This window comes from Heliconius melpomene, chromosome 5, assembly GCF_056956725.1.
Source record: "Heliconius melpomene rosina isolate 202511_hmr_F chromosome 5, ASM5695672v1, whole genome shotgun sequence".
NCBI lineage: Eukaryota > Metazoa > Arthropoda > Insecta > Lepidoptera > Nymphalidae > Heliconius > Heliconius melpomene.
The window spans coordinates 8,285,342-8,307,778 of record NC_140393.1 but is presented as its reverse complement, the minus strand read 5'-3'; the positions used below and the strand labels follow the sequence as shown (position 1 = coordinate 8,307,778).

Here is a 22,437-nt window from a genome sequence, read left to right as displayed (position 1 = left end):
CTTTACTTTATGTTGTTTTAAATACAATAAAATTATAAAATAAAATAGGTACATTCAGCAATTTAAATTTTGAGGGCAGTCGTGGCGTAGATGCACAAGTATGTGACTGACTATAAACGCGACAGGTTGTGTGGTCGATTTCCACTCGAGGAAATTAAATATTAATTAATTTTTTATATTATTTATTCGGCATTGTCTAGTGTCAAGACAAACCGCAGCATTGAGTTCCACGTCTCAACCAGACTACCACCTCGGCATTATTTTGTTAAATAAAGAAATAAATCAGCTTCCCGCTGTATCCCGCACACAGCAGGGTAGGCAGAGGAAACATAGTGTTTAGACACTCCGTTCCCCACTTTCCGCCGATTTCTGGAGGCATTCCGCACTTTGCCTCGATATCAGAGCGAAGAAATGAAAATATTAATATAAATAAATATTTCATTCCCTCGAGTGGGGATCGAACCTACAACTGTCGAGTTACAGTAACACCCTTGTGCCGCTACGCCACGACGGCCACTTTTTTATTGCCTAACAAAAACGTACTTTCAAGCCTTAATCAAATGAAGTCTATATACACTTATAGTTATTACTAAAAAACATACAAATACTTTATTTATAATAGTTAATTTAAACTATTCTAACGAATATTTTACCATAACTTGAACAATATAAATAAATAAATCTTGAAAATGCAACAGCCTAGCATATTCATTAAATCGAACATTAATATGTGAGAGCAGAACAATTAGACGGACATTAAATTCTAATTCGAACCAAATGCGGGAGCGTTGGCGTTACGCGGTGCGAATAAACGATCGTAAAGCATCGTAATGCGTTTGTGCGTGAGTCACGGACCTGCACATGTGGACATGGAAATAGCTGCAAGTTGGAACAAATGTTAGCATCAGAGCTATCCTCGAGTCGCCGCCCCGCCGGCCAGAGTATGCGACCGGCTGGCGCGCCAGTGCTGCGATTTATCGATAAACTAATATGCTACTTGTATTATATTTAAAATCTAGTTTAAAGTAATGCAGGATAGTCATCATATTTATTAAATAATATATATAGTTTTTTGTGATTAAAATATTTTATTTCCAATATTAAAAAAATATATATTAAACGACCAGCTATAATAAACAATTGAATTCGATAAATGCAATAATTCGCTGCTTAATATCAATCATATCACAAATAAAACATACATGTAGTAATTTAAATAATTATTTACAATTAAAAACTAATCGAATAATCATTACCGGTTTTTAACCACTATGATATTCGATAATTCAGTATTACGGGTGCATCTCTAAGGGCGAGACTGGGTTGGCGCCGCGCTTTTTTACCCCGCCTCGTCGAAGTTCCTGGCGCTAGTCGAGTGCTGACCATCGGAGACGAAGGTTGTGTCCCTTAACGCTATGATTGACTGACGTTCTTGTGTTTTGAATGAAACTGTGATCGTGCCAGTGCTATTCTCTATATAGGATTGTTAAAATTGGATTTTTTAATGAAAAAATGTCAACAAATACATTTGCTAATACGGAGAGTTCGGCCAATGTGAAAGGTAATTGTTTTTTTGTTTACTTTTATTTTAGTATGTAAATTTGTTTTTTTATATTGATGTATTAGAGGAATTCGTTAGGTCAAGCTGTTATTATTTATATTGAATTATGAAATAGTTAATATTGAACTATTTAAAATAAAATGAATATAAAATTAAGTAATAAACTTTATAATTTTGTAATAACAAAATGTTTACTATACTTTTAATTATACTACTTTTGATTTTACTTTGCAATGATATTCACGATATAAAATAATGCATAGAATTAAATTATTTTCAACTTTACACCTTAATTTTTAATAAACTCATCTGTTATATTGTCAATCCTGGAAATGGACCAATCTATATTTTAAGAGATATATGTATATAATTTGTTATTTTTTATATTACTTTCAAACTTATTGATATCTTCAAGCAATTAACTATCGCGGTAGAATAAAACTTAAATTATGCGATCAAAACTTAAATACCATTTCCTTCTTTATCACATAAGAGTAAGATGTATTCTAACAGTACATAAAGAACTATTTTTAGGAATTTAGTTTTTTAATTTCAGCATATTACTTCCCATCATCTTTAAATGTTTCAAAAGACAACGACTGCCGTTTAGATATCAGGCGGCGGACAACTAATTTTCATAATTTATAAATATTAACATTTCGTTTTGTAATCGTGCAATTATAGTATTATTTTAGTTATGCTTTTTGATAAAAGAATCTCCCAATATAGCATGATAGGCACGACGGAACCTTAAGACACTCCGTTCTCCACTTTTCGCCGAATCATTCGAGGCATTGTGTGTTGAGTGCCGCAACTCAACACTTGCTTTTGCATTTTGATTATTACTTTTTACAAATCTAAAATTATTGTAAAAATGTCTAAAGTAACCGAATAAATAAAAATAAAAATTCACCTAAAAGTTTAATTGTTTAATCTCATGGATTCTGTGCCCCACCTGTAAAACAGTAATTCCTGCAAAGATAAACAAAAAAAATAAAGATACTACGAAAAAAAATAATAGATTATTTTGAAATCTTAATTGTTTTATCACAAAACCTTTAACAATAAGGTCATTTTTCTTGACTAATTCCTAGTATTTATTAATACAGTACGAATATTAAATAATCAGTAAAACTATACTTATATAAATTATTTATTAGATAACTAATCCAATAAACAACTTTAGAAAATAAACATAAATTCTAACATCTATGAAGTATCGCGACCGCCTGCAAAGCTAATATAAAATTAGATAAAAAATCAGCTCCAATCAGCACCCATATACAGCTGGGTAAGGTAGAGAACCTAGTGTCAAGACACTCCTTTCCCCATTAATATAAAATTAAGCAATTAGAAATCAAGTACAATATTCTAGTGGGTGTAATATTCTGTAATTTGTACGCCGGAAGCCGATGTTCGGGATGGACTGACTAATTCATTCCCTATTAGGCGAGTCGTAAATAAACATTGCTGTAAAAGGACCCTATTAATATCTATAGCAAATTGTACGCCTACTACTATTACAATGGGTGAAGTTGATTGTAAATATGATAATTAATATACTTCCATTCCTTACTTACCGCCCGAATTTTTGGAACAGACTGGCGCAATAATAGGTTCCCAGGTTCCCTCTGCTTACCCTGATAAGTGTGGGATTCAGCGTGAAGCTAAGAAAAGATCATTTAAGAAATAGTTATTTTAATAACGACTTAAGCTTCAAGCATATAAGCAATTAAACAACACCTATTTTTTAAGAATTAGAACGATACTTTAATTATTAGCAACAAAAACATTGATGTTTCCATATATTTAGACTTTTAAAACAAAATTTAAATTGTGATATATCACACACTTATTACAGACACGGTGTTTTTAAAGACCGCAATGAACGTCGTAGACAACTCAAATAGTCAACTATTAAATTCTAACTTATTAAGACCGATGATTTTTGCTTTAATATTAGACGGATTTACTTAAGATTATAAATAATATATAAATTACTCAACAAAATAAACAATGTATTTAAGTTCTCGATTTTAAATTTACATAATTTTCTAAAGACCTTATGACTGCTATAAACTATACACTAGTGCACTGATCGGGGTTTCGCCCGTTTAGGCTATACTACACGCATAAAATTTTCAATCTGTATTTACATTATGGAGATGAAAACTTTTTTTCTAACAGAATGGCTAGAGTCACAACTTTTGAATTAATTCTTTCGTATAAAGATTTTAACACTAGGTTCCCGGGTTCCCTCTGCTTATGGCAAAAAAAAAATGGGTAACCAAACTTATTGATTAGCGTTAATAACTTTCGCACAAACAACTAACAAACCGTTATAATATTAATCAATAACAATTTATTTACGATGCTAAAACAGAAGGGGTGCTACAAAAAAATCCTATGCACATGTTGCGAGGGTGAAAACCCCATTGAGTGAAACAAGTGTATATTACTACTAATTTATACTCATTACTAAATGCTCTATTATAGTCTCTATTACAAGGTGGTAGAGTCGTTTTAGTTTCAAAAGATAATTTGTTTGTTCACATGTCGCGTAGCGGGGGTCGCGTGAGATTTAAAGTCAAAGTTTTTTTTTTTTTTGAAATAGGTCGTTAGTGTAGCCAACTGTTCCGCAAACACAAATATAGGAAAAAATGTAGATTAAAAAAACGTTTGTCAAATGTTTTGCGTTGAAAATTGTAGCTTAGATTTTGTAAAAAATCAAAAGAAATGTAACAACGTATTGTATAATTAATAATGTAAAATGGTATGTGTATAGGTGAAAAAATATCATTTCTTTAATGATTCATGTGCAATTATCAATACATGTTAAAAATAATAGACATATCTATACAAATTAAAAACAAAACGCATCAAAGGCGGTTTTAATATTTCGACGTTACATATATTTTATCAGTCGAAATTATCTATAATTATCTGAAAATACTTGAAACGAAACAACTCTACATATTTATATAAATAACAACCTCACTTACAACACAAAACGAAGATAAAGAACTGTACAGATAATAATATATTAGCGATATTTTCTGACATTTGGATAATTTTACCAATTTCCCGCCAATATCAATTTAGTGATGGGCAATTTAGAAAAATTACATTAATCATTTTATTCCAGAGGCACAGAAGTCACCCTTTACTTTTTTACAAGTCGATACAGATGTCAAACAGACAGTACAACTATTATGACTTGCCGACATCTGGCGGTCCCACATCTGTGGACCAAGCGTTGACGTCATGTCATACAGCCACAGCTGTACTTATATATTTGTACTGCTGGATAATTATTGTAATAATTTCTTTTTTGGCCCTTTCTTATAATTGTGGAGCTGTAAAATTTATGGTTTTCACCGGTAGAAGTATTTAGGCTTCCCAGCTGTAGTAATAATACAGCTGGGAAATGCCTGGTTGTACTCTTGATGGTTGTCAACTGTATAAAAAATTTAATATTTTATTTCCTTGTATAATCTCATACACAATATCATTAAAATTGGCAAAGATGGAGTTTATAGTGACGGGAGACATTTTGAAAGAAATCTCTAAATATTCTTATTTACATTTTCCCCACGTTTATTTTTTGCTCAATCCATATAATAATTATTTATTTACTCCCATAGTTATAATCCAATTAGCTATGCACATATTCGAAATCAGGATCTTGATATTGGCAGACGAATCAGTGGGATTTCCCGGTGGCGTAATGCTTCAAGCATCGGCGGCTCGCGACAGAAAAAAGCGAACACTGACATTAATGTAGTTGCTAGTTCGGATTTACTTGGAATACGATTGTCCAATATTTATAAAAACTATTTGCTTATTTAAATATATTATATGCACACATTTCTTTGTTATTAAATTCTTAGGTTAGGTTAGCAGAGAAAACCTAGTGATAAGACACTCCACGGAACTCAACGCTGCTGTTAGTCAGAATTTATCGTGTTACAATAATTAAACTTAGTAAAGGACAGATGGGTTAAGATTTAATATTTGTTAGTACTTAATTATAATATATTATATGAATAAATATGCAATACTATTTATATTTTATATATCCGGGAAGTTTAATCATATAAGTAAATATTATGTAAAAATTTATTTCAAAAATCACGCCTGTTTCCGTAATACATACTTCGGAAAGAGGAAATGTTTGGCTGCATTAATTCATATACCTATTAAAAATGGTTATTTAAATTATAATCAGAACTAAAGTGTACTGATTGAATATTAAAAATATTTTTAATTAAACATGGGAAACTTAATTTGTAGCAGTAACAAACGTGTTTGGTCTTACACAGAGATAGTAATAGGTTCAATTCGAACTAGTTACAAATATCAAACACATGATGTGTCTGAAATGAATATAAGAGAGAATGTGGAGAGAAGCACCAAATTTAATCATTATTTAATTAGTCTACCCCCTACACATGATGCAATTGACGCGTAAGCACAAAAAATAAGAAACCTTATAGATTAAACATTTTTAAGATTTTTTTAGTTTCGCGATGTATCTCGCACAAGAAAGTAAGCAGAGGGAACCTAGTGTATAGCCACCATGTTCCCTACTTTTGCTGAATTCAAAGATTGTAATCAGTGGCAGAGCTCAACGCCGCGCTTTCGCCTCGTTACCAGAGCAAGAAAATGAAGATATTTTTATAAGCTTCTCGAGTGGAAATCGAACCCCCAACCTTTCTCGCTTAGTCACGACTGGCCTTGAAAGATCTCTTCACCTTTAATATAACGTTTTCATTTTATTGTTATTATACGATTGTTTTTGGCATAAAATATAATATAACATAAATAAACTTTATAACCAAAGTACGGTTTACTGGCCACGTGTGTAGCCCCACGTGAGTGTTTCAAAATATCACGTGAAAACGCAATGAAACGTATAACATTTTATAAACATTGCACTTTTCTAGGCAAAGGATTATAAAATAAGTTATAATGTGCGAATTCTGTAGAGATTTTTATTTAAGTGTATTCTTATGTATATATGTAAAATTAATATTAACATATAGGTAAAATGTAATAGAAGCTTACTTTTTAGTCGTGGTGCAGAGATAAAATGTTGCTACTGTAAACGTGACAGGTTGTAGGTTCGATTCCCAATCAAGGAAATTAAATGTTATTAATATTTTCATTTTTCTTATTGCTCTGGTGCGCGGTATTTAGCTCCGCTCCGCTCTCAACATATAATGCCTCTAGAATTTGGCAGAAAGTGGGTAGCAGGGCGTCTTAATTGTTAATTTTTATTTACTTCTTTTATCCAACAGTTGTCGCTTAGAATTTTGCTGACAGTATAAAATGTTTTTTTTTTATTTTATTGTAGAACTAGTGGGCCCGGACGCGGCTACGTCCGCGAAAATATAAGCCTAAATAATTAAAATAAGTTAAAAAATAAAAAGTGGAGATTTATTATTAGAAAAAATATCTGAGTAACCGAAATGAACAAACAAAAGAAGTTTAAGTAACTAATGGAAATTCTTAATATTAGAAAAGGTACCTAAAGTTAGCCGTGCGCGCGTACTAAATATTTTTCTATATTAAATAATTAATAATTTTTGCGAACAATATTAAATAAAATCCCAAATGATTAAAATTACGATATTTTAAGTGTATAACATCGGTATATGTAACCGAACTGAGATAAATTAATTATAAGCAGCAAATAATTACATAAAAATTAACAGTAATTCGAAAATATATAAAAATTTACAAAACCATCAAAGTCATTTGCCCGTTCGCGTCGGTCATACTATACCACTCGTAGGCTAGGTCATTCCGAATCAGTGATACCTCCTTAATTATTTATTAGAATGCTATACAGTAAACTATAATTTCCATCAAGATGAAATGCTAGAAGTGACTATTATACTTATTTTCATAAGGATGAATATCAAATTATAAAAATCATCTAATTTTTGTTAATGTATACAAATCTATATCGGCCAATAAGCCATGTATGCATTAAGCAAACTCACTTTGGGTGACGTTTTCTTAAAACAACAAACTTTGCAAGCCGTTGCTTAGCAACGCGTAACGACGATTGTTATTAACATGGCGGAATAAATTGCATGTCAAATTAATTATTTTAATATAATGGTATATATGTATCTCTATATGAGTATTTTATCACAATTAAATTAGCGGTTTGGCCCTGATTGCGTAAAAGACAGACAGACAGACAGACAGACAGAGTTACTTTCGAATTTATAATATAGGTATGGATTAAATACATGTATAATGCGTTTAATCATATCGTAACATCCGCTGTCTTAATTAACATAATATTAAAAAAAATTAAAATGTATGCTCTTTTTGGTATTTTCCGTTTTCCATTTTTATAGTCCACTTCTAACATATCCATCGACAATTTAAATAACACGGCTAATGAGTTCAATCATTTTATCGCTTACCTCAAAGTTATCGAAGACGTTAAGTACAAATACATTTTTAATCCCTTCTTCGATAAAGTTTTTTTATTGGTAACCCGTAGAGACATACTTTCGAATAGGAGATTAGAAAGCTTAATTACTATTCTTTACTGATACTATTTAATTCCTTGAGATAAATAAATTTAAAATAAACAATAAAGTGAATCATAGATAGGTGTTTTACTCGTACATTTATTTGTTGTTCTTTTTTTCATTAATAAAATTATGACAAATTGTAATTAATATATTTTATTGCTATTATTTTCGTAAATAACATATTTTCTCTGTTCTATTTTCTCATAAACACAAAACAGTTATATATTCTATGGTCAACAGACAACAAAACGAAACGTAACAGATGTCAAGCACTGGGCGCGTAAAACAATGCTAGTGTCATGAGGCTGACAGATGTACTTATAATAATCAACAATATGCAACTCTAAAACAGATGTGGACAACACGTTACACTACTTTACAACAGATATTAAATAATAAAATCTAATTTCGTTAGTCTGTGTTGATTTTGGCTTGGTTTTTTTTAAAGGACAAACAACTACCATTTTTTGAAGAGCTCATAATATTTATAACACAGAAAATAAATAAAATAGATGCTATTTTTATTTTAGTGTCACCTTTCATTTCAACGGTACAGTATAAAAATAATAAAAAATAAATCTAATAGACATTTTAGACGTTACTAAATTATTCACATGACAGGGTAGAAATCAAAGTACGAAATCTGCATATGCATTAATATTGAAGGGGTGACGGGAAACAAGGAATTCATCGAAAAAGACAAAGAGAGGAAGTGAGCGGGTGGTCAGAGAAAAAACAAAAGATCCATCCTTCCCCTCACAAAACTATAGACAAAAACTGCTAACTTTTTTATGGAATACTTAGGAGTGCCATGTCCAAGATAGTTGTTAATGCAGGCCCGCCCCTTATAAAGTAACACACAAGACGATTTTTGATTTAAAAAAATCGGAGAAGCTCGTAAAATATATTCGTATAAATTTAATTTAATCTACACTAATATAATAAAGTTGAAGAGTTTTTGTTGTATCTGGAACTACTGATACGAATTGAAAAATGTTTTTTGTCCAATAATTAAAAGAACTAGAGAATAACACAATTGAAAGAAAATTACTGATTTAGTTATAGTAAAAATCTTTTTAAAACTTTTTAAATATAACTAAAATTTCTGTAGCTTTTACATCAACACGTCTTAGTAAATGATTTGCAAAATGTAAATATCCGATGTAAAATATTTAGTTAATTTTAAAGGCAGACAATATATTGAGTCTTCATTTTGTAAATATTTTTATTAAAGTAATTTCTTAGTCTGAATAATTTGTTAGGAAATCCATTTTCCATGTATTTTTCTGTATTCACCTCCTCCTTTATAGTGAAATTATTAGAAGAAGCTGAGATGCCTTAATCCAGATTAAATTCAAGATAGAGTTTGAGTTTTTTGTTATAGACCTTTTTACGAGACCTAGGTAAACATATTAACTATTATGTTAAGACATTTCGCTCTCCACTTTCTGCGTAAATTTCGGGATTCAACGCCGCGATTGATCTTTAACATATATCATGAATCAGAACTAAAAAAAGTGTATAAAATGTAAATTCAACGTCGTTTATAAAATCATGATTATTTGCCCATAATATGCAAAATCCTGTTGTAAAATTGTATGAGGTTTCTTTACCATTTCCTGAGGAAACGACTTTTTTACGTCACGTCACCTCGATAAGCATTTTGCAACATAAGATTTGACAACAAATTTGATTTATAAAATAATCTCGGACAATCTGAAAAGGATTATTTTTTTTAATTTCACTTTTACTTTTACTAATTTATTAATTTTCTGCATTTGATTATTTGAGTATGTATATACATACGTATAAAACCTCAAACTCATTTTCTTCAATTTATTGTTATAAGTTTTTGTCGTTTATCGTTATACGTCTATTTTCACTTCAAATGATAGAAACTATATCAATACTATTTATAAGGCAACAGGTTTAAGTGTGTTAATTTTTTTTCTTACTACAGAGTCCAGACAGACCCGTTACAAACTAGAACATAAAAAAAAACATATTTTTCTAGTTCCTCACATAATCCACATTGTATCCCACGGGACAGACAAACTAACCGTGGGCAAATGTCCACAGATAAAAAAAAAAGCAAAACGTTGCATCAAACGTATCAAACGCATCACTTAATAAGGCGTGGAGCGGCGTGAACGACACTACGTGGCCTTGTTAGGTCGTCCGATCTCGTTTATTTATTTTTTTATGCCCGACCGCTTCCATAGCTTTCGTTATATAAATGATAACATTGTTATTTATGAATAATATTAACCGTGTGGTAGGTGGATGGTCCAGTTCGAGAGGTTTCTCTTTCTATATTTTTTCTTTTCGAAATGTCTCTTCCATTCGTATATTCTGTGTTAAATATTTTTGGTTTAATGAAAAAAAAATACTAATAAATTTAAAATATAAACTAGTTCTCAGCTTATAACTTATTCCCACGTTGTAATTTAGCCTGAGCTACTATCAAATACATGTTAATATGTTTTATATAATATTTTTCAATGAATGAACATATAAAAAACAAATAACATTGATCTAGTCGTAATTTTTTGCTACTTTTAATTCAAAGTATTGCTTCAAGTGTAAGATAGCCTTAGGATGTCGGTTCGCGCCACCCAAGATATTTGCATTAATTTAGTTTCAAACTGGTACGAAAGAATTCTAAATGAATCTCGCCAAAGATATATCGCCGCCTAATTTAAATGGCGCTGGCGCTAACTTGTTCAGCTTTAGAAACAACATCCGGGAAAAAGATGGTAAACCGTATTGTTTCTGTATATTATCTATGATTTTTTATTCTAAAATATGTATAAATACATATTATGTATTTAATTAATATTAAAATATCAGACAACATAATGTATACTGATACATACAATTATTTAAATATGTTGTAACATAAAGAATTACATTTAAAATGAATTAATTATAGTTTTTTTATTGAATAGCGTTTATGAAAGCTGAAAATTGCTCTACTCAAGAATAACTTTTAACAGGCCAAGCATTCCAGGTGTACCAATGTACAATAATCTGAGGCATAAATAAAAAAAAATATCACTGATAAAAGTTACAATTACATTTTAGCTGTGCCAGATGGCGCTAAAACACCGGGATCCGCCATCTGGTTATACTTAGCGGCATGCGAAATTAACTTTTTATATGTGATTTATTTTATCGACGCCGGGACGCCAGAACAAGGTCATGCCGTACGCCAATTGTTCATGTGGATATTTGTATTAAGTGGTATTAGATTATATTAAATATTTCATTGACGATAAGTGTTGCGTATCTTTTATGAAAGAAACACTCTAGAACTAGATAATATTGCTATATTTGTTGAATCTTCACTTATCTTTATATATTTAAGAAAGTTGATAGAGAAAATTAAGTAATAAGTTTCTCTTTTATTTTCTTTACGTCATTTTCGATTATATAATATAGAAATGTTTAATTTCAAGAATATACAATATTTAACTTTATAAATTTTACTTTAAATAATATTTTAATACAATAAATACTACAGATAGTAATTACAAAATAATGTAGATACATTTTAATTTAATAATTACCAATCTCATCTACAACGTAAAGATATCTAAAAAGGAAATGTCTTGTTTTTTATTGAGATAGAAAAGATTTGATAAAAACAAAATATAACACATTTGTATGCTTAATTTACATTTAAAACAGAAGCTGGCGTCAAAATGTTTGCTGTATCTAATGCTACTTCCTTCCATTCTCCATTTTTCGCCAGAATTCGAAAAACGATAGCGGGAAAATGGAAATAATTCATCCCCCTGATGGCCTTTACATATGGTTTATAATTTCTCTTTTAAACATCTACTTTCGTCAGATTTGAACTCCAAACTATCGTAGCAGGTTATTTTTCAAGTACCAACTTCGAAAAAATGGTAACTACAAAATTAACGTATCTAAAATGAATACCGATAACGGATACCAAAGACTATACTTGGAAATATCTCGCTTATGTTTAAAAATGTCATTTGTTAGCGTTCAGGAAAACAGTTGGGCTAAAACGAAATTTATTCAAATGAAAATATAAACATTCTGTCGATAGAAAAACAAGTTGTAAACAATCTTTTTTTTCATACATTCCCTGCTTTTTTCCGCTTTCCACCAAGATGGAAGATATCCTTATGAAGTTAGGAATAATATTGTTAGTAGAATTTCAATCTACGACCATCACAGTAGGGTCATAGTGGCCAGTGGTAAACCTGACTGTGAAGGTTTTGGGTTCGATCCCTCAATAGGAAAACTGAAATATTTCCATGGACTGATAAGCCGCGGACGTAGCGATGAGTTCCGCAACTTACTTAATATGCAATATCTCAAATACGGGTGAAATGTGGAGAAAGGAGAGTTTTGGCACTAGATTGTCTCTGTTTAAGCTAGGGGAAACCACCGCGATCGGCACATCTTAATCATGGCACCATAACATTTTAATATGAATTTAGTTAAGAAATCAAAACTAACATAATTACCATACGCTTGCCCCCGGACGCATAAAACAAATACACTCACCTTCGAAATTACGAAATGTTTTCTACTTACTGTCAATCAAAACCTATTTTACAATGTACGCAAAAGTTTTACCATAATATGTGGGGTTTTTAGGCATCTGCGGAGTTAAAATACGCATAATAGTCTAATCTACTTACAAAAATCTATGTTAAAGTCTAGCTTTTATTCAAATGTGGTCTCCTAGAGATCTGTAACAAATGACTTCTGACAAACTGTCACAGAAATGCAATATTTCTCTTTCAACCAGGTGGTTTATATCCATTAAACATGGTATTGGCGATGAGCATGAAAAAACTGGCAGAATCTTGATTCTTTTTTGCCATATACTCCCAAATTCCATTATTTTATCTTTTAACATTTTTAGTGTTATCCCACACTAAAGAAAAAAAACTTTTTTTAAAAGTATAAAAATATGAACGTAGCGGGATTTGAACCCGCGCGTCTTGGAAACCGTTTAAGTGAGAACGTACGGCTTATTGGTGAGAGCGCTTGGACGAGTTCCAAATGGCGCAGGTTCAAATCCCGATGCGTTTAAATTTTATACGTCCCTTAAAAAGTATATATATTAATTTTGTTAAATGTCTTGTTTTATTAATATTATATAATTTTTTTATAGCAAATCATGCACAGTTTACATTTTTCTTCCTTTATTTACATAGTATTTAACAAATTTAGTACAGTCATACAGCTACAGCAAATTAAAATTTACACAGTAAATAACTAGTGCGTAGTGTTTAATTTTTATTTAAATAAAATTAACAAGCAAGCATAATATGATTTGAAAATAATATTAAAAATGTGGACTTAATGACGATATGGGAAATTTAAAAATTACAGCAAATAAACAAGTACTTAGGTATATAAATATTAGATGAATCTTTTTGAATGCAAAGATAGCCTTCCATTAAGATAGCCGGGTCGGCTTCCGTTTGACTGACAATACTGACACTAGGGAGAGCAAATCTAAGCCATAATTACTGATTAGGAAGCTCCATCCATCCAGGGTTTCTATCAGAGATAACTGTCGTAAAGAAGTATAATAGCCTAAAATCTATTACAGTATTAGACTATAGGCGCAACTATTATGAGTTCGATTCTCACTCGAGGGAATAAATTATTTGCCCTGGTAAACATACTAAGCGTGTTGTTGACTTCCGCCTCCGTTCCGTCTGCCTATGCCGAAATACTACGGAATACGCGGGATAGAGCGTGAAATTATTAAAACAATATTAATTTACACGCTTATTTTAATCTTTATTGTAAAAATCATGTGACGCCTATGAATTTATTTAAAAAAAAAAAAATTACACGCTATTCTCTACCTTTGTTGTAATAAGCACGTGACATATAGTGAAATTATTAAAAAAATATTAATTTACACGCCATTCTCTACCTTTGTTGTAATAAGCACGTGACGTCCAGCTGTTGAGCCCTGTTGAGACTACCGATGTTTAAAACAATAGTATTTTGACTGCATCAGACACGGTGAGGTTTGTATAACGTTTGTTTGACCAGCCATAGCCACGATGTTTGGACAGTCTTCGGATTTTTATAAAACAACTTGTGTAAATTGTTTTTAAAAATATATAATAATAGGTGTAATGTAGAAAAAATTGTTATTAACTTATTGTGAAACTATTTCAAATAAAAAACTTATTTTCAATAAAAATACATATTATTTTCAATAATATAACTTATTTTTAATTAATGTATTTATAGAATATTTTAATTGAAAAAGCTTATAAAAAAATTCAATTATCTTCCAAAATAGAAAAAAAAAGAATAGAAAAATTATCTTCGTTTTACATAATCCAATTATTGGAGAACACCAACCTTATGATCAGCTTCATCCTGTATCCCGCACATAACACGCTAGACAGAGGGAACCTGGTAACCTAGTGTGAACAATAAAAATTAACATTCAATTATTATAACACTAGCGGCCCGCCCGCGGCTTCGCCTGCGTGAACAACGTTATTATTAATTTCTGTCACCATGAGTACCTACATCTTATAAGTGACGTCCATGCAAAATTTGAGACTCCTAGCATTTGTAGTAACGAAGTTTCATACAAACTTTCGGCCCCAAAAACAACCCCTTAGAGGTCGAATATTGCAAATTCCCGTCTTAGCGAGCACCTACGTCCTATAAGTAACTCCTATGCAAAATTTCAGATTCCTAGCACATGTAGTTTCTGAGATTTCGTGATGAGTGAGTGACCTTTCGATTTTATATATATAGATTATATACATACATTTCAATCAACATTTCTCATTAAACTTCAACAACAACGACCAGAACAAATTAAAGTGTTAATCACAATCCTTACATAACTAAATCAATGCTAGGAATAATAAAAAGGCGTTCCATATAAGATATTGTTTAGTTACTTGGCTAGCGACCGCGCGGCGCCGAGGACCGTCGCCGGTGCCGTGGTGGCGCGCGCCGCGTGCATGACTAATGTATCCCGGACTGCGGGTTTCTATCCCACTTGCTCTATGTTTGTTGGTCACGCGGGATAGAGGGTTATAGCGGGATAGATACGGGAACATGGTGTTAAGACCCATTTTCTGAATGCTGGAGGTATTGTGCGTTGGCCGGGTTCCCTATTCTTCTGAGTGCGGGATACAGCGTGACGTTAAAAAAAGGAAAATAGTGTTCATTGTCGATATATGAGAAAAATAATTAAATATAATGTATTAGGCTGAACGTTTATTGTCTTGGCTGTGAGAGAATTAGAGGATATACTATATTAAAATAATAATACAAATTAAAAACTATAATAAAAATATCTCAAAACACACAAAAATCATTAAAATATATACTTTCAAATAAAAATTTAAAATAAAAAGTAAAATATACAATTGAGCTCCAAAAGACCAATAAAAGCGACGAATAAGGTAATATTGTACTAAAACGTTGGCGCCATCAGTAATGTCTCGGTGAAAGCTCCTATCACGACTTCCCATACATTAGCTGGCACCGTGCGAATGTTGGCCGCGGACGATATTCTAAATCATTTTTATAATTTCCAGATCGTCATCATTTCCTCATTTCTTTGGTCAACCACACGATTGTATTTGGTAATTGTTGATTTTCTTCTGTAAGAATGTTATGAATGCGTAGGAACGATGGTGTGCTTTCTTATTTTTAATAGATTTTCAGTTATGTTCAACTTGATATTAAAAAAAATGTAACAATTCATTTTTTATTTACATATATGTATGTCTATCGTTTGTAAATCGTTTTTTTTTTCGTTTCACAATTTTGAATTCGTTTTTCCAAATATTATTTAAAAAAAAAATGTTCTAAATATTTAATCTGTAATTAGATTAGTGAAATTTAGGAAACTCACAGCAAAACTCTTATTTCCCAAAATACTTTCGTTCCACCATTTACTTACTTTAGTTAACCAAAAATTCTTAACTAAACAATATAATAAATGACATTAGACCACAGATACAAATATCCAACGAGAGGACCACTTGACCCACACCTTCTAAAAAAATATTTGAATAGGCTACTTTTAAGGACTCGTTTTGTTTCTGTGAAATTTGGCGCCAGATCGGTATCACCCCTTGGGCATGAGGTTTTATCTAGTGGTCAGATCGACACCACACAACCTTTTGAGAGGCCTAGCGCCGGCTCCTTTGAATCTTTTATAGTTACTTTAACTTGAAAATATTCCTTCACAGTATATATATTAGGTTGTTTCTTGTATATCCCATTATAAAATATATTCTTTGTTTTAACACGTCAATGTGAATCGACGTAATGAGAAACTAAGCCGTAGTCCTCTTTTATTATAAGCTACTAACCGTGATATATTACCGACCCAAATATCCGTTAGATATCCATTAATCTTTAAAAATAAAAAAAATAATTGTTCTTTAAACTATTTAGTAAATATTAAATCGAATGTTCGTCGAGAGGGTCACAGGATCAATTGATTTACGTAATATATATTCGTTTTGCATTGTAAAATAGAAGAAGGCGCCATTAAAATCGCATTTCTTAAATGTTGCCACTAAAAAAAATAGATCAGTCCGTCTCGATCTCGTAAGACACGGTCACCAATAAAATTATATAAAATAATAAATATATATAATTAATGCAATTTGTTGCGATAGAATAAAATATACAGTTCGTGTATTAGCATAGATGCTATCAAAAAATGGTAAAAGGATGTTTCGAAGCAATTAAAAAATCTCAATAAAACGTAGGCGGAGTCCGACCGGTGTTCTATTGAAGAAAAAAAGACACCTGTAGTGCGAGAAGGTGCGCGATCGACAACATTAGATTCGATAACTGTATTTTGATAAATATTTCTTATTTACTTGATTTTAAGATTTAAATTTGCGTGAAATATAATTTGTATTATCATATATTCTGTTTGCCTAATTGGAACGCCTTCGCGGCGCCACGTTCTCTCGATTATGAGCTATAAACTAATTCCGGTAGCTCAGCTCTTACTGACTTACGGTTTATCTGGCTTTGATCGCACGATTTCACTTGTTTTTTTTAATTGTCAAGTTTTTTTTTTTAAATTTTAGATTTTGGGTACACTTGATGTGCTAATATATCTTCGTATTTGGTCTAAAAATACAGTTATTTCCCTGAGGAAATACTTATGTTTTAAGAACTCATATCCAACTGTAGTTTAGTCTGTTAAAGTGCGTTGTTAAGTTTGAGTTTCTTTTTGTTGATAAAAAAAAGTTTTATCTTAATATGAATTAATTTAGATACTAGAAAAGACTTATCAATGTGCAAATAAAAATATAATTTACAAAATGGTCGACGTTTCGTGGCCTTCCTGATGTTAGGCATTGTGCATTTGTGAAGAAAATGACAGATAACTTCAGAGCGGCCACGACTCGTCGGCCTTACTATATCTATTAGAAAAAATACATTTTAGACTGGTCGCAAGTTACGTTTGTTAAAAATATGACAACTTATAAGGCGTTTCCGGGGCCAATTATGCTGTAATAGGAAGTGAAATTAACGTTACTGACACTATATAAACATTGTATTTGTATCCGGTACTGTATCACTGTTAGTGAATAATTCAAAAATTGTCACCGCTAGGGTCGACCCATGATTATTAAAAGGATAGTAAAGTCACCAAACTTCAAGTAGGCTTGTAAAATATATTCTTAGCGTGAATTGGTTTGTGTGTGTTTAGCTAATTATTTTTATAAGTATTAGTTTAAGTTAGTTAAAAACTGAGCTGAAGAAAATAAGTTGCCTAACCTTAGCAAATTCATTTACTAACTAATAATATTTCTTTTTGGCATAGTTAATAGGTATATTAATTTTAAAATAAATAATAATATTTATAATTTAATTACATAATACACAGAATTAATTACACATTAGATTGGTGATATAAAAAAATTGAATTAACCAATTATCTCTATGGCAACAAAAACCTTTGGAATGCGGACAAGCTCTTGTTCTAGAAGCAAAATATTAATAAATAACAAAGACGCGCCATATGCCGAACCGGTTGAGAATCAAACCTGTATACTTCCAGTACATTGCATTAAGAAAAATATTATATAAATAATTTTGTAACAATGTTTTTTTTTTATTTTTAAAATATTAATTTTAGATTTCATGCCATACACGCTATTAAATTGTCATCTTTTTAAATTTATGTCGCCGTTTTTTCACGTGGAACTGAATTATACAGCCTATTGGAAAAATAATTCAAGTTTACTTTAAAATTACATATTTCATCTGTATAATTTTTTTTTACATTATATTTGTTTTCAAAAAGTATGTCGATTTGTTTTAAGTAAAAAATAAATATATTAAAGATTATTATTATAACAACAGCATTCCAAACTTGACATTCAAGTATTGCGACTAAACCCATCTCATATTATACACCGTGACGTCATGGCGCCGGCGCTAAGTTCACGATATAAAAATTGTTGAATTAATGAGAAATTATTGTGAACTTGAATGTTTGAAGTTTACTATAACTGGTTGAGTAATAATAGGAAACAATTATTACTATTTATTTATAAGATTAGAATGCTTAATATGTTTATTTTGATTGCAATTTAAAATGAAAGGTACATCCAACATTTCACTTTGTATTTTATACACATTAATTTATATTTACAAAATAATTTATTTTTATTAACTATAAATAAATTAATATATTGCAACCTTAAAAAAACTGAACACCAGCAATTTATTTGACACTTCTATTGAAAATATTAAAAAAGAAATAATAATTTCACAGATTCAAAATATACATTACAAAATAACATTCCAATTTGAAAAATGTATTTTTAGCCACCATTGTTTATTGATAATATTATCTGTGGTTTTCCCGAACCTGGCTGTATTTTTGGACTCTTGTAATTTAATATTGTCGCTTGTATTTAACATGTATCCAATACCTACCAATATATTTTATATAAAACAAACTTCGGAATTTTTCCGCTGGTTTGCGTACAAACAACTTTCAAATTAGTTATTATGTAAGATGGAGATTTTTTATTTGTTATTATAATAATCAATTTAACGATAAGTATGCTACTCATAGATTAAGATAATAAAAATCGAAATTATTTTATACTACTGTTTTTATTATAGCCAAAAGCCTACTATTTAATAATTTTCTCTAATATTCAATTTATTGACCAATTATGTAGTAATCATATAATATAATACTATTAATTGTTGTCCATTTTTGGTGCTACGTTACGCGTTCACAACGACTAAGGATCTATTGTTTTGTTGCTAGAGAGGATGTGCGCGCGGTATTGAAACGCGCGGACGGAAAAATTATAATAAGTCACAAGTATGAAAAATATTACTAATTTACTTGTAAACCATATATTCTATATAAAACATATATTTTAAATTATAATAAATATTAGGAACAAAAAATTAATAGTAAAACATTTAAAATATCATTTCGTCATTAATTTCATATTGCTTGATTATGATTACGTTTATTGGTTAAAAATATTAAATTAAATTAATTTTAATTATCTTCCTATGTCTGATAGATTATTTCTTTAAAATCCGCGCCCTTCCTAACCACAAGTGCGCATTAAGTAGGCGTGTTGCGTCCACGTCCTATAACGAGCGGCGTCGTTTGAGCCTTTATCTGTGGTCTTTTTGCTTCCTTCGACGTTAGGAAGGCGCCTATTCACGACCGACTGTTCAAAATTCACACGATCTCATATATTACATTGGTCAAGAGCAAGACTGCATCTATTATATTCTAAATAAACTTTATACTGTTAAAAGATTTATTTATATACGTATTTTTCTTAACATATGTATCTTTTTGTTACAGATCGTATAATAGAACGCGATGCTGGCTTCGTGTCGGGGGGAGAAGATGACGATTCTTGTTCTGGTCCCGCGCATTCCGACGATTCTGGAGTCAGACTCGTCGAATCTGATTCGCGGCTCAAAAGGGAGAGAACACCTACAAGACTTGGGCCACCAAAAAAACGTATCCGTCCAAGTTCTAGAGAAGAGTTGGAGAGTCCAGAAAGCGAGCCCTCTACCAGCCCTTTCAGGCCGTGGTCCTTCGCGGAAGAACCGCAACAAGAACCTTTATCGTTAGTCAAGAAAAGTGAAACTAGTCTCTTACGTCAAAGGCGAAGGCCGTTGGAAACGCCAGCCCCAGTCACGCCCATGCCAGAGGTTAGCCCTGGTCCACCACGAGTACCTCCTCATCCCGGTGTAGTGGAACCATTCCAGGAGAAATCAAAACCTAGGGAGCAAAGAAATTACAAAAATATGACAAGGGAAAGGCGGATAGAAGCCAACGCGAGAGAACGGACGAGGGTACATACTATAAGCGCCGCTTTTGATACTCTTCGGAAGTCTGTCCCATCCTATAGTCATAACCAAAAGCTGTCAAAGCTGTCCGTTTTACGGATAGCATGTGCGTACATTGCAGCGTTATCGGCGGCGATCGAACCCGACGCAGACATTGCTGACGCTGTAGAGAAAGTCACGCAAACTATACACACTGAGGGCAAATTAAGAAAAAAGAAAGACGAACCTTGAACCCATCGTAAAGGATACAATAAGCCATTGTTTCATACCGTCCTTCGAAGCCTACGGGATAAAGTACAAAAACGACAATAATATTGGATAGAAAATTGAATATTTATTTTGAGAATTGGTAGTTTAAGATTAGAGATCGGTCGTTTGTTTAAAATGTTGAAATCCTGTATGAATCTCATTTGACATTTATGTCACTTAAAAATATTGTTCCTTTTTCGAATTGAAGTTGGAGTAGCATATAGAATATTGGCACAGATTAAAATAATAAATTGTTCCATAGCATAAAAATACCAATGTTAACCATTCCCCAAGCCCAGTATTAACAAAGAAAACTGTTAAATGACAAAAGTGTATAAATTGTGTATTTTGGCTTTAAAACTTTATATTTATTACAAATCGAGTCAATAATTTTAAGGCAGAAGTGTATATTATATTTAGTTTTTAAATATGTATTTTATGTAAATAGTAGTTTGTAGAGTAATTGTACAGTACTGCTGTTGGTTTTACATGGTTGTATGTGACAGAATATTTGACCTTAGGCAGTAATATATGGCGCTCAGAAAAAAAAAATTCATTGAGTATAATATAAACAAATATTGCGTAATTCTAAATTTTATCATTTTGAGAATTTTTGATTTTGATTGTCATACTTTATATGTAAAAGACAAATTAAATAATAAGACTATTTTTTGTGTAATTTCTAAAAGCGCTGCAACTGGAATGCCTTAAAAATATAATGTGATATAATGTTTCTGTGAAATCGTTATGATATGAACTGTTGTAGAGATGGAGGTAATATATTAGAAGTCAGTTCATTGTTCTTATATTAATATTTTTTTCTCTATTTTAAAGTCAATTTTAGAATGTTATGGGCCAATAAAAATAAATGAAAAAGCTTGAAATATAAAATATCTACTATATTATAAAAGTTGACATTCCATAAATAAAAGTATAAAACTGAAAACTGTAAATTGACTTTGAAAGTGAAATATGAATAATATTTTGCTGCAACGTTTAAAAAATTAACGCAAACAGAAATAAACGAAAGACTACGTAAATATTTCTTTGTTTTATTTTTATCATGTCTTGTTACTTGAAACTCATTTAAGAGTAATGCACTTGATTTAGAACGTCGTAATAGCATAATGTGAAAGAAAATTTATTTGATGTAAAATTAAATACGACTTATTTCTAAAGAATAACAAAAACTATATTGAGGTCGACTGTGTCGTAGGTGCACTGTAAATACTACAGATTGTGGGTTCGATTCCTACTCGACGAAATGAAATATTTATTAATTAGGACGTCAACATTTCATACTAAGACTACATTAGTGTACAAGCATTTATAAATATCAATAATACATAGGTCTTAATATTTTAATTTCCTCGCTCTAGTAACAAGGCAAGGTGCGGCGTTGAATTCCACCATTTAACACGGATTCGGACAGTGTGGAACTGAAGTGAGAACAGAGTGTCTGAACACTAGATCCCCAGGTCCTTCCAGATTTGCTATGTGATCGATCAGATTTAAGAAGCTAAAAAATAAAGTTACCTTTACTTACCTATATAAAAAGTAAGTAAATATATATTAATTAGGCAAAAAAATATATCTGCTGAAACTAAACAGAGTTACCCTCACCTACAAGTGTCCAACGTATTTCAAACCGTTACATGAAAAATATATGATACAAAAAAACTTTACTTAGGGTCGAAAACAAGGAGTTGTTTA

The 22,437-nt window shown here is 31.1% G+C and overlaps 1 protein-coding gene across 1 annotated transcript; it reads left to right on the top strand.

Moving 5' to 3' along the window:
- The first annotated feature begins 1,357 nt into the window (after positions 1 to 1,357).
- On the top strand, positions 1,358 to 21,766 carry net (atonal bHLH transcription factor 8-like protein net). Its single transcript, XM_085185769.1, has 2 exons — positions 1,358 to 1,561; positions 19,982 to 21,766. Exons 1-2 carry the CDS (start codon positions 1,513 to 1,515, stop codon positions 20,704 to 20,706), a joined length of 774 nt encoding a protein of 257 aa, XP_085041895.1. The 5' UTR covers positions 1,358 to 1,512; the 3' UTR covers positions 20,707 to 21,766.
- The last annotated feature ends 671 nt before the right edge of the window (positions 21,767 to 22,437 follow it).

Excerpts from the sequence above, each read along its gene's own strand:
- net (XM_085185769.1), top strand. The coding sequence starts at position 1,513 with ATGTCAACAAATACATTTGCTAATACGGAGAGTTCGGCCAATGTGAAA. Across the intron at positions 1,562-19,981 it reads GAGTTCGGCCAATGTGAAAG|ATCGTATAATAGAACGCGAT; the intron begins GTAATTGTTTTT and ends TTTTTGTTACAG.